We start from the raw sequence: 13,696 nt of genomic DNA, 5'->3' as shown, positions 1-13,696 counted from the left end.
CAGTCCAGAGGAAATAGAACGTCCACTCAGCGGACCAAGTCTGACCACCTCTGCTATGAAGTCACACAGGACCATTCCAGTCCAGAGGAAATAGAACGTCCACTCAGCGGACCAAGTCTGACCACCTCTGCTATGAAGTCACACAGGACCATTCCAGTCCAGAGGAAATAGAACGTCCACTCAGCGGACCAAGTCTGACCACCTCTGCTATGAAGTCACACAGGACCATTCCAGTCCAGAGGAAATAGAACGTCCACTCAGCGGACCAAGTCTGACCACCTCTGCTATGAAGTCACACAGGACCATTCCAGTCCAGAGGAAATAGAACGTCCACTCAGCGGACCAAGTCTGACCACCTCTGCTATGAAGTCACACAGGACCATTCCAGTCCAGAGGAAATAGAACGTCCACTCAGCGGACCAAGTCTGACCACCTCTGCTATGAAGTCACACAGGACCATTCCAGTCCAGAGGAAATAGAACGTCCACTCAGCGGACCAAGTCTGACCACCTCTGCTATGAAGTCACACAGGACCATTCCAGTCCAGAGGAAATAGAACGTCCACTCAGCGGACCAAGTCTGACCACCTCTGCTATGAAGTCACACAGGACCATTCCAGTCCAGAGGAAACAGAACGTCCACTCAGCGGACCAAGTCTGACCACCTCTGCTATGAAGTCACACAGGACCATTCCAGTCCAGAGGAAACAGAACGTCCACTCAGCGGACCAAGTCTGACCACCTCTGCTATGAAGTCACACAGGACCATTCCAGTCCAGAGGAAACAGAACGTCCACTCAGCGGACCAAGTCTGACCACCTCTGCTATGAAGTCACACAGGACCATTCCAGTCCAGAGGAAACAGAACGTCCACTCAGCGGACCAAGTCTGACCACCTCTGCTATGAAGTCACACAGGACCATTCCAGTCCAGAGGAAATAGAACGTCCACTCAGCAGACCAAGTCTGACCACCTCTGCTATGAAGTCACACAGGACCATTCCAGTCCAGAGGAAATAGAACGTCCACTCAGCAGACCAAGTCTGACCACCTCTGCTATGAAGTCACACAGGACCATTCCAGTCCAGAGGAAACAGAACGTCCACTCAGCAGACCAAGTCTGACCACCTCTGCTATGAAGTCACACAGGACCATTCCAGTCCAGAGGAAATAGAACGTCCACTCAGCAGACCAAGTCTGACCACCTCTGCTATGAAGTCACACAGGACCATTCCAGTCCAGAGGAAATAGAACGTCCACTCAGCAGACCAAGTCTGACCACCTCTCCTATGAAGTCACACAGGACCATTCCAGTCCAGAGGAAATAGAACGTCCACTCAGCAGACCAAGTCTGACCACCTCTGCTATGAAGTCACACAGGACCATTCCAGTCCAGAGGAAATAGAACGTCCACTCAGCAGACCAATTCTGACCACCTCTGCTATGAAGTCACACAGGACGATTCCAGTCCAGAGGAAACAGAACGTCCACTCAGCAGACCTGGGTTCAAATACTATTTCAGGCACTTCAATCACTTTTCAACACTTTTCAACACAAGTATTCAGATAACCTTTATATGAAAAACAGGTAGTTGAATATTGGAATGTATTTGGGAATGCAATTGGAAAGTATTTGAAAATGCAAAAATACACTGACTCAAATACACTCCCATGCATTTAACCCAGGTATTTGAAAATAGTATTTGAAATAAGTATTTGAAAATAATTGTAAATACAATTTAGTTAACCAAATAACCATTTAAATATTCAAATAAAATTACTTGTTTTGGCTGTTTTTTTAGAATAAACAATCCCACAGAACATTGTATTTAAATTACAAATACTCTGAACCCAGGTCTGTCACTCAGTAAGTGAATGTGATCTCCCTGCCAGCTTTAATGGCACATGGCAGCCACGCCATCTGCTCCTGTCTTACCTCTCCTGACCTAGCCAGATTCTTTCTACTCGTGACAATTTATGTTTTCCATGGCGCTTGTTGTGGGCACTGGATGTCTTTATTTTTAAAACAAGCATTGTAAATGATGCACTAATGTCATCTGCGTGTAAATATGGATCTTGTTGTCACTGGTGACCATTCTCACAGGACAGAGAAGAGGCTGCTGTCTCCTCACTCCGAAGCAGAAATATTTATGGGAAGTTCACACTGTGCGTCGTTGTTGTTTGCAGAAGAAAAGGGATTCTATACTATGTTCTGTAGGAACTGGTTAGCATGTGACTGGTTTGCATGTGTACGGTATGCAGGGTACAATGTCACCAGTCTCCCACCCATGATGATAATACAGTGGATTAAATAGCTTTGTGGAGTAGATTATGAATTGTATTAATGCCATATCCACAGTTCTGCAATGACTCTCCTCAAGCAGCGAAGTAGAATGTCCTCTAAAGAGAAGCAGTGTATATAACACTGTGAGCTGTTTTATGAGAATCTTCTCCCTCTTTTGTCTCTGTGTCCTCCTGTCCTAGGTTGCCTCCTACGTGAGAGCGGTGAATGATATTTATGACAAGGCCGACTTTGACGGTCTCAAGCTAATCAACTTCAGAGTGAAATCACTCAGTGTAAGAACTCCACTCATTCACAATGGCTGCAATGTTCCGTGTTTCAAGGCTTATCCACTTTAGATTAGCTAAGCTACCAACTTGATATGTGCAATTCACAAACTAGTTATGTTTTCCCTTTCTTCCTCTCCTTCTTGGGCTTCTTGGCACCAAAATGGGTGATTTTGGGAAGAGCTATTATAGAAATAATGCAGCGTCCTCAGGTGCTGCTAATGTGTCTCCTACAGGTCATGAGAGAGGAGGACGAGACCAACCCCTTGAATCGGCCCTTCCTCGGCCCAGAGAAGCTGCTCAGTCTGTTCTCTGAGAGAGACTGGGGAAACTACTGTCTGTCCTACCTGCTGACCAACAGGGACTACAGTGGAGTGCTGGGGCTGGCCTGGGAGGGCAAGACAGGTGAGAGACAGGATCTGGAAAGCAATAGAGACACACACACGGACACAAGCATAAAAACAGCCCCGCTACCCTCCTAAACACTACCGCATTACACACACATACAAACCCACACAAACTCACACATTCCTGAGTTTTGATCACAGAGTCACATCTGATCACATCTCCAATCAAAGCTGTGGGTCCAATGTTTTCTCTAGAAGCCAAAATCTCATCTGACCTTTCCACATCTCATATGCGTCTTATTTGACCTAACTCAACCTGTTTAAATACCCCAGGTTTTGTGGGTAAAGTGTTTTACGGAAACAAATCATCTTTGCAAAACACCTCAGGAATGTCATCAATGAAACACACGTGCTGCTATTCTAGGGACAATGTGACAAAGCCTTCTCTGTTTTATTATTGTTGTATGCGAGGAAGGGGGGACCAGGGGGTGGAGCACCTTGGGTGTTTCCATCACATCGTTAGCTGGGACGCCTTTGATTGGCTGATCAGAGGGGCGTGAGAGAAAGACTTTCATGCGTTCTATGCGACCTCCTCTCTCCCCCTCCCCCTTTATGGTGCTCTAAACCCTGTTGAACCCGCTGAACCCTGAAGGGAATGAGGGCACTATGAGCAAAGCAAAACACACAACCCAAGACACACACACACACACACACACACACACACACACACACACACACACACACACACACACACACACACACACACACACACACACACACACACACACACACACACACACACACACACACACACACACACACACACACACACTGCCTTGCACAAGACTGAAATCAGACTCACATCACTGTAGAAGGACTCGCACGGTCCGGTTCACCACTCCACCACCTAGACTTTTGCTATCTACAGTTTTTTCTCAATTGCGTACAAGCATTTTTTGGAACAGTGTGGTCGATAAAATTAAAAAAAAATTGTCCACAAGACACAGAACTCTGTGGCCTTTTGCAAACAATAATTGTAGTTGCCTTCTCAAAACATAAATACATTCATCAAAACTATATTATACGGTAAAAAATGTGCCTGCAAAAGATTAACACAACCATACTTGTCTCCTGAGTCCAAGCAGACAAAACAGAAAGTTAGTCTGTCTTTTAAAAATCCCAGTAGATACATTTTGATCATCATGATTTAGTGACTAAATCATCACATCAAATTTTATTGGTCACATGTGCTGAATACAATAAGAATAAGAAATAAAAGTAACACGTAATTAACGAGCAGCAGTAAAATAACAATAGGGAGACTATATACATGGGGGTACCGGTACAGAGTCAATTTGCCATACCAGGCAGTGATGCAACCAGTCGGGATGCTCTCGATGGTGCAGCTGTAAAACTTTTTGAGGATCTGTGGACCCATGCCAAATCTTTTCAGTCTCCTGGGGGGGAAGAGGTTTTGTCGTGCCCTCTTCACAACGGTCTTGGTGTGCTTGGACCATGTTAGTTTGTTGGTGATGTGGACACCAAGAAACTTAAAGCTCTCAACCTGCTCCACTACAGCCCTGTCGATGAGAATGGGTCATGCCTGGTCCTCTTTTTCCTGTAGTCCACAATCATCTCCTTTGTCTTGTTCACATTGAGGGAGAGGTTGTTGTTCTGGAACCACACGGCCAGAACTCTGACCTCCTTCCTATAGGCTGTTTCTTCGTTGTCGGTGATTAGGCTTACCACTGTTGTGTCATCGGTAAACTTAATGATGGTGTTGGAGTTGTGCCTGGCCGTGCAGTCATGAGTGAACAGGGAGTACAGGAGGGGATGGAGCACACACCCCTGAGGGGCCCCTGTGTTGAGGATCAGCGTGGCAGGTGTGTTGTTACCTACCCTTACCACCTGGAGGCTGCCCGCCAGGAAGTCCAGGATCCAGTTGCAGAGGGAGGTGTTCAGTCCCAGGGTCCTTAGCTTATTGATGAGCTTTGAGGGCACTATGGTGTTGAACGCAGAGCTGTAGTCAATGAATAGCATTCTCACATAGGTTTTCCTTTTGTCCAGGTGGGAAAGGGCAGTGTGGAGTGCAATAGAGAGTGAATCATCTGTGGATCTGTCAGGGCGGTATGAAAATTGGAGTGGATCTAGGGTTTCTGGGATAATGGTATTGAAGAGAGCCATGACCAGCCTTTCAAAGCACTTCATGGCTACAGGCGTGAGTGCTATGGGTCGATAATCATTTAGGCAGGTCACCTTAGTGTTCTTGGTACTTGGTACAGGTACTATGGCGGTCTGCTTGAAACATGTTGGTATTACAGACTCGGACAGGGAGAGATTGAAAATGTCAGTGAAGACACTTGCCAGTTGGTCAGCGCATGCTCACAGTACACGTCCTGGTAATCCGTCTGGCCCTGCGGCATTGTGAATGTTGACCTGTTTAAAGGTCTTGCTCACATCGGCTGCGGAGAGCGTGATCACACAGTCTTCCGGAACATCTGGTGCTCTCATGCATGTTTCAGTGTTACTTGCCTCGAAGCGAGCATAGAATTAGTTTAGCTTGTCTAGTAGGCTCGTGTCACTGGGCAGCTCTCGGCTGTACTTCCTTTTGTAGTCTGCAATGGCTTGCAAGCCCTGCAACATCCGACGAGCGTCAGAGCCGGTGTAGTACGATTCGATCTTAGTCCTGTATTGATGCTTTGCCTGTTTGGTGGTTCGTCGGAGGGCATAGCAGTATTTCTTATAAGCTTCCGGGTTAGAGTCCCGCTCCTTGAAAGTGGCAGCCCTAGCCTTCAGCTCAGTGTGGATGTTGCTTGTAATCCATGGCTTCTGGTTGGGGTATTCTCGTAAGGTTACTGTGGGGACGACGTCATCAATGTACTTATTGATGAAGCCAATAACTTATGTGGTATACACCTCAATGCCATCGGAGGAATCCCGGAACATATTCCAGTCTGTGCTAGCAAAACAGTCCTGTAGCTTAGCATCTGCTTCATCTGACCACTTTTTTATTGATCGAGTCACTGCTTCCTGCTTTAATATTTGCTTGTAGGCAGGAATCAGGAACATTTAAATATGGTCAGATTTTCCAAATGGAGGGCGAGGGAGAGCTTTGCATGCGTCTCTGTGTGTGAAGTAAAGGTGGTCCAGAGTTTTTTTCCCTCTGGTTGTACATTTAACATGCTGATAGAAATTTGGTAAGACCGATTTAAGTTTCCCTGCATTAAAGTCCCCGGCCACTAGGAGTGTCGCCTTTATGTGAGTGTTTTCCTGTTTGCTTATGGCGGTGTCGTGTCTTAAGCATCATTAAAACTGAAAACGTATCTTTATCAAAAATTCTCTGTAATTATTATTACGCGATTAAACTGATTAATCATGTAACTGTAATTAACTAGGAAGTTGGGGCACCTGTAACGGCCATCGTTGCATGAAGAAGTGTTCTAGAGAATCCCAGGCGGGTTCCGGTACTCTCCCTGGGTCGACCGACCACCTCTCTATCTCCTCCCAGGTTGTCTCATACTCCAGATAGCACTGCTCACCTGTCCAGGAGTCCCTTTCACCACGCTGCTTGGTCCTTTGGTGGTGGGTAGTTCTGTAACGGCCATCGTTGCATGAACAAGTGGACCAAAGCACAGCGTGGTAAGTGTTCATGATTTATTCATAAAACTGAACACTGAATAACAAAAACAACAAAGAGAACGAACGTAACCAAAACAGTTCTGTCTGGTGCAGACACAAAACAGAAAACAACTACCCACAAAATACAGGTGGGAAAAGGCTACCTAAGTATCGTTCTCAATCAGAGACAACGATAGACAGCTGCCTCTGATTGAGAACCACACCCAGCCAAACACACAGAAATAGAAAACATAGAACACAAAACATAGAATGCCCACCCCAACTCACGCCCTGACCAAACCAAAATAGAGACATAAAAAGGACCTCTAAGGTCAGGGCGTAACAGCACCAAGGAAAATATTCAGATTATAAAGTTATAATTTTCCAAATATAACTTTCAGATATTTTAATATCTGATCACTTAGTCTTCTGATTAATGAATTATTATTTACCTCACGTTAGTCTCATTCAAACGTCGTAAATTGTTGGTTATCTGCACGAACCCAGTCTTCACTATGAGTCATCCATACATCAATTGTCTTAAAATCATTTATTTACTAACTAAGTAATTCACAGAAATGCATCACACAAACAAACAAAATAGATATGTTTACAAAGAAATTATAGGGGAATGTGCCCTAGTGGGCTAAACCGGTATGGCGGCTTGTTAGACAGAGTGATAATTATAACAATTGAAATGCTAATCCTTTGCACATGAACGCTCACTCATTCGGGAACAATTGCAATCAATATATATATATTTACGCTCAGTGTGTCGTCGGGATCTCTGTTGAAAAGTTTGTTTCTGTTGGAGAGTTTGTCCGCTCTCTCTCTGTCGTGGTTAGAATGGATAGCTCAGAGTGACATTCATTCATGTCGTTACAGAATAGGTGTTTCAGCGGTTGTCGGTCTTCGCGTTCAATGATACCGAATTCCTAGCTGCAGACTAGTAATTAATATCAAAGACTTGTTCTTATTCTGTCGGTATCGATAGTCTAAGAGTTTAACCACGTGGTATGGTTAAAAGATTCAGCCATCTACTCAAACCTTAGGTTTATGGCTTCTACTCAAACCTTGGCCCTCTCGTGGTAAGCTGGTCTGCAACCTTTAGCCATCTCGTAATTGAGGTAAGCTCGGTCTCCTCTCAAACCTTGGCCCTCTCGTTATCGAGGTAAGCTGGTCTGCTGATAGAAAACCCAGGTGGGTGTTTATTCAGAACATCGAAAAGGGCTGTCTCATGAAGCCAGGTCCTGTCTGTGCCCCTGGGGGCGTGCCAATGACTTAGTGAAACTTTTTAGGGAATTGGAGTTTCATTCATTAAACAGTCCAAAATCACAGTACACAATTTCACAAACAGTATCATCCTCACTCATTCATGTTATACAACAATTAGATGTAAGCCTCATAACTGAGGCTATTATATAAACAGCGTTATGGTAATGTGGCCGTATTGTCTCCCATGAGTTTCACAAAATTGTACCAAACGGAACAGTTCGTAGCTGGATTCTTCACCGATCTTTTATACCTTCTCCAGAACATAAATGCTGTTCGGACCTCAAGTTCTGTGAGGTGGAAGAAATTCCTTTGTTCTCTCTATGAAAGCTCATGCTCTCTCTATACTGTGGCCATGAGTAGATAATCTCCTCCAGGAATTTACGACCTCTCTGACCACAGCAGCCTGGTTGTAGGAGACAGAAAGAGGGGGATGGTGCTCGCTGTACCCAAAGAGGGCAACGTCATGACAGCGGAATACAGCTCATTGAGTGTTGTATTCCGCTGTGTTGTATTCCGCCCTGTGACAACCATTTTGGACCCCCTTGTGGCCCTCCTAAATGTGGAGTATGAAATAATTTTTACATAACTAATTTTTGCTATCGTTCTTTTTTTACATCCGTTATTAGACAGTGGCAACGATGATGATTATGAACATGGTCTTTTGCCTGCTAATGCCTGCAATGCAGTGAAGAAAACGATATGACAACAATAACGTCTAATGTAACTGGCCCCTCTAACAGTACAACTGGCCCCAGCTTGCCCCCCCCCCCCCCCCCCCCCAGTTGAAATGGTCTAGAACCGCCACTGCCTCCGGACCCGTTTTCTCCGCCTTTCTCCACCTTCTCTTCACGCAAATAATATGATGATCAAAATTGGAAGTACAACTATCCAAAGGTGCAGAATTAAGGGCAATTACTATCATTTTGTGCACCAAACCATTTCATACAATTTCATACACAAAATAAATAAATAATAATAAGCACATTTTGTGCAGGTATCATCACAATCCAATTCCATGTATTCAATACGAAGGTTGGTTTGCTAATTGTTTTGTAGACTTTCCATTGGTGCACAGAAATACAACCCACAATACAAATAAGGAAAGGTTAATACAAAGGAAGAACTCAACTGATATTAATGTATAGGCTTAAATCCACACCAAAGCAAAGCTCTAAAATAGAAGGTCACAATGTTGGAGATGATGACTTAGGAGTCACCCAAAGTAACGTAGAAGTAACCCAACTTCATTGCCTATGTCTTCCATATATTGTACATGGTATGACACTGATGGGGTGATTTACAATTTTGTGCAGTAGTATTTACTGATTGCCGGAAACAGTGAACACAATTGAACACATTTTTTCTTCTGATGAAAACACTGTGTTAATATTCCATGAACAAAACACTTAACAGTGAATTTTGCATTCACTGATGACATTTGTATTTAATGTTTTGCAATAGGTGGTCTAAGATATGCAAGTCAGGTGCTAAGTAGGGATTTACATCTTTCCCTCACCTGAACAGCTTCTACCCCAAGCCATAAGACTGCTGAACAGTTAATCACACACACACACACACACACACACACACACACACACACACACACACACACACACACACACACACACACACACACACACACACACACACACACACACACACACACACACACACACACACACACACACACACACACACACACACACACCCTTTCACATACGCTGCTGCTGCTCTGTTTATTATCTAACCCGATTACCTGGTCAATTTTACCACCACCTACAGTTGAAATCGGAAGTTTACATACACTTAGGTTGGAGTCATTAAAACTCGTTTTTCAACCACTCCACAAATTTCTTGTTAACAAACTATAGTTTTGGCAGGTTGGTTAAGACATCTACTTTGTGCATGACACAAGTAATCTTTCCAAGAATTGTTTACAGACAGATTATTTCACTTATAATTCACTGTATCACAATTCCAGTGGTTCAGAAGTTTACATACACTAAGTTGACTGTGCCTTTAAACCGCTTGTAAAATTCCAGAAAATGATGTCATAGCTTTAGAAGCTTTTGATAGGCTATTAGAGGTGTACCTGTGGATGTATTTCAAGGCCTACCTTCAAACTCAGTGCCTCTTTGCTTGACATCATGGGAAATCAAAGGAAATCAGCCAAGAAATTGCAGACCTCCACAAGTCTGGTTCATACTTGGGAGCAATTTCCAAATGGCTGAAGGTACCACGTTCATCTGTACAAACAATAGTATGCAAGCATAAACACCATGGGACCACGCAGCCGCCAATACCGCTCAGGAAGGGGAAGCATTCTGTCTCCTAGAGATGAGCATACTTTGGTGCAAAAAAGGCAAATCAATCCCAGAACAACAGTAAAGGACTGTGTGAAGATGCTGGAGGAAACAGGTACAAAAGTATCTATATCCACAGTAAAACGAGTCCTATATCGACATAACCTGAATGGCCGCTCAGCAAGGAAGAAGCCACTGCTCCAAAACCACCATAAATATGCCAGACTACGGTTTGCAACTGCACATGGGGACAAAGATATTACTTTTTGGAGAAATGTCCTCTGGTCTAATGAAACAAAAATAGAACTGTTTGGCCATAGTTTCTGTACAGCACTTTATGACATCAGCTGATGTAAGAAGGGCTTTATAAATACATTTGATTGATTGATTTGATTGAATGACCATCGTTATGTTTGGAGGAAAAAAGGGGATGCTTGCAAGCCGAAGAACACCATCCCAACCGTGAAGCACGAGGGTGGCAGCATCATCTTGTGGGGGTGCTTTGCTGCAGGAGGGACTGGTGCACTTCACAAAATAGATGGCATCATGAGGAGGAAAATTATGTGGATATATTGAAGCAACATCTCAAGACATCAGTTAAAGCTTGGTTGCAAATGGGTCTTCCAAATGGACAATGACCCCAAGCATACTTCCAAAGTTGTGGCAAAATGGCTGAAGGACAACAAAGTCAAGGTATTGGAGTGGCCATCACAAAGCCCTGACCTCAGTCCCATAGAAAATGTGTGGACAAAACTGAAAAAGCGTGTGAGCAAGGAGGCCTACAAACCTGACTCAGTTACACCAGCACTGTCAGGAGGAATGGGACAAAATTCACCCAACTTATTGTGGGAAGCTTGTGGAAGGCTACCCGTAATGTTTGACCCAAGTGAAACAATTTCAAGGCAATGCTACCAAATACTAATTGAGTGTATGTAAACGTCTGACCCACTGGGAATGTGATGAAAGTAATAAAAGCTGAAATAAATCATTCTCTCTACTATTATTCTGACATTTCACATTCTTAAAATAAAGTGATGATCCTAACTGACCTATGACAGGGAATTTTAACTTGGATTGAAAGTCAGGAATTGTGAAAATCTGAGTTTAAATGTATTTGGCTAAGGTGTATGTAAACTTCCGACTTCAACTGTATAGGAGAACTTTGGATTTCACCCCCCATCTCAAAATAGAATGTTTTTTACCAGTTGGACATTTTTTACAGAGTGATCTTCTTTCTCCCCTCGCTTTCGCCATGCGGTGCGCCTAGCAAAAGTCATTGCTGTTCTTATTATGAAATTATGAACATTACTCTGTAAATTTAAAAATAACCATATTCACAGATTGTTTAAAGCAAAACAAATATTGCTGTTGGTGATCCTCAATAATCAAAATAAAATCTATTGTAAGCTCTGTTCAGCAAGTAAAGCCAGTTGAGAGTAACTTTTATTACAGTAAAAAACAATTATCAACAGCGTATAGATAGCAATGACTTAGTAAATTGTATAGGTTGTCACTCAACTAACAAAGTCTAATATCACACAAGCCACTTTAGCATTTGAATGGTCAAGGTGGCGCGCAGATCAGGAACAGGCCGTTGGGCAGCACGCGAAGCTGGGCACAGTGCACCGTTTGACTAGGCTACTGACATTGCCTGGGGTTGTTCGTCATGCAAAATGACTTGTAGATCGATGACTGTTTTCACAGTTACATGCAGTTCAACACTGAAGGAGAGGGCGCATCAGTTGTCACAAAAAATGAGCGATATTTTCGGAAGGTAGAAAGAATGTAATATGAGCAAAAATATTTAGTGAACAAGTGATTCATAACATTTGAAATGATTTTCAAGATAGAAAAACCTTACAAAATATATTGGATTTCTACCTTTGAAACAACGTCAAATCTTCAACATAATATCCACTATAAGAAATATCATAATTCTGAACAGTCGTAACCTCCTTGGATCTTCAAAAACCCCAGCCTTACTTATGATTCAGTACTACACAAATTGGTTTAATTATTTATTTACTAGCTAACTAAATTATAACACAGGATAACATACACACTTAATACATTAAGAAAATGTCCCTGACGAACTGACACAATATGGTGGATTTTTACACAATGACATGGAGAGGGAGAGAGCGAGGGAGAGAGGGAGAGAGAGAGAGAGAGTGACCCATCGTTGATACATTTTAGAAACTATTCTCACAGTAATCATATACTTTGCACACAAACTGCCGTCCGTTTGGAGGAAGAAATCATGAATGTATTTACGTGTGAATGCCTTCATTCGCCGTTTATCTCTGTCGGAACCAGTCCTTCTTAGGAAGGTTGTTGGCCTTTGAGATTTGAGAAGAGTAGTAGGATGGTCCCACTTAAATGAGCTTTACTAGATATTTGACTAAGAACAGCTAATCAGCTGTGATTGTCTGAGAGGGGAGTTTTCTTCTCCAAATCGTGTTGGTATTCAGGGTTCAAGCCACTCTGGATGTGAGCTGCAGCTCTACACGCGTCTCTCGTCTGGGAGGTGAGTTTATTTTCTTCATCTCGTGTTGAGGTTCAAAGTTCCAAACATTTCAAACGTGTAGCTACCGCTTCATGTTTTTCTGGTCTAATGTTACTTTCTTTACCAATCTTTTTATGCACTCTGAGAGACAGGGACGGTTCCGTCAGACTGACACACTCTCTGACCTCACTCTGGGCGTGGCTACTTACTGTGTAAATTTTCTAGGAGGAAAATGTTCTTATGGCTCCTAAAATCACATTCCTATCTTTACATAAACATGTTCATCATTTTTTATATTTCATATACAACGTTAAGGATGGAGACTTCATACAAGTGGTGCATATACTTTTCAAGTTACAGTATTTCCTTTATAACCATTTTACTTACATAAAAAAATAACAACCATATGACATGATTATTCTTTAGATCCATTCTGACCATGTTAGAAATATTGTTCCAGTATTCGCTTTAGGACGTGTTAGAGTTTAGGCGGGAAACCTCTGTTAACAAAGAACATTCCTTTAGTTAATACTGGAGGAGGTGAGAGAGTCTTCTTCTCCTTTAATTTACAACAGGCGTGTTTCTCATGTCTGAGAGTTCTTTAGGTGCCTTTTAGCAAACTCCAAGCAGGCTGTCATGTGCCTTTTACTGAGAAGTGACTTCTGTCTGGCCACTCTACCACAAATACCTGATTGGTGGAATGCTGCAGATATGGTTGTCCTTCTGAAAGATTATCCCATCTCCACAGAGGAACTCTGGAGCTCTGTCAGAGCGAACATCGGGTTCATGGTCACCTCCCTGACCAAGGTCCTTCTCCCCTGATTGCTCAGTTTGGCCGGGCAGCCAGCTCTAGGAATAGTCTTGGTGGTTCCAAACTTATTCCATTTTAGAACGATGGAGGTCACTGTGTTCTTGGGGACCTTCAATACTGCAGACATGTTTTGGTACCCTTCCCCAGATCTGTGCCTCTACAAAATCCTGTCTTGGAGCTCTGAGGACAATTCCTTCGACCTCGTGGCTTGGTTTTTTGCTCTGACATGCACTGTCAACTGCGGGACCTTATATAGACAGGTGTGTGCCTT

At 43.2% G+C, this 13,696-nt stretch overlaps 1 protein-coding gene across 1 annotated transcript in view; it reads left to right on the top strand.

The window, feature by feature from the left end:
- si:ch1073-396h14.1 (disintegrin and metalloproteinase domain-containing protein 10) overlaps positions 1-13,696 on the top strand; it is a 67,327-nt gene that overhangs the window by 32,499 nt on the left and 21,132 nt on the right. Inside the window, exons 7-8 of the mRNA XM_055940581.1 lie at positions 2,482-2,574; positions 2,802-2,970. Coding sequence (XP_055796556.1) covers positions 2,482-2,574; positions 2,802-2,970 — 262 coding nt within the window. The remainder of the gene's footprint in view (positions 1-2,481; positions 2,575-2,801; positions 2,971-13,696) is intronic.

Source organism: Salvelinus fontinalis, chromosome 12 (assembly GCF_029448725.1).
Source record: "Salvelinus fontinalis isolate EN_2023a chromosome 12, ASM2944872v1, whole genome shotgun sequence".
Classification (NCBI taxonomy): domain Eukaryota; kingdom Metazoa; phylum Chordata; class Actinopteri; order Salmoniformes; family Salmonidae; genus Salvelinus; species Salvelinus fontinalis.
The sequence above is the reverse complement of the archived record's forward strand: the minus strand, read 5'-3'. Positions and strand labels throughout refer to the sequence as shown.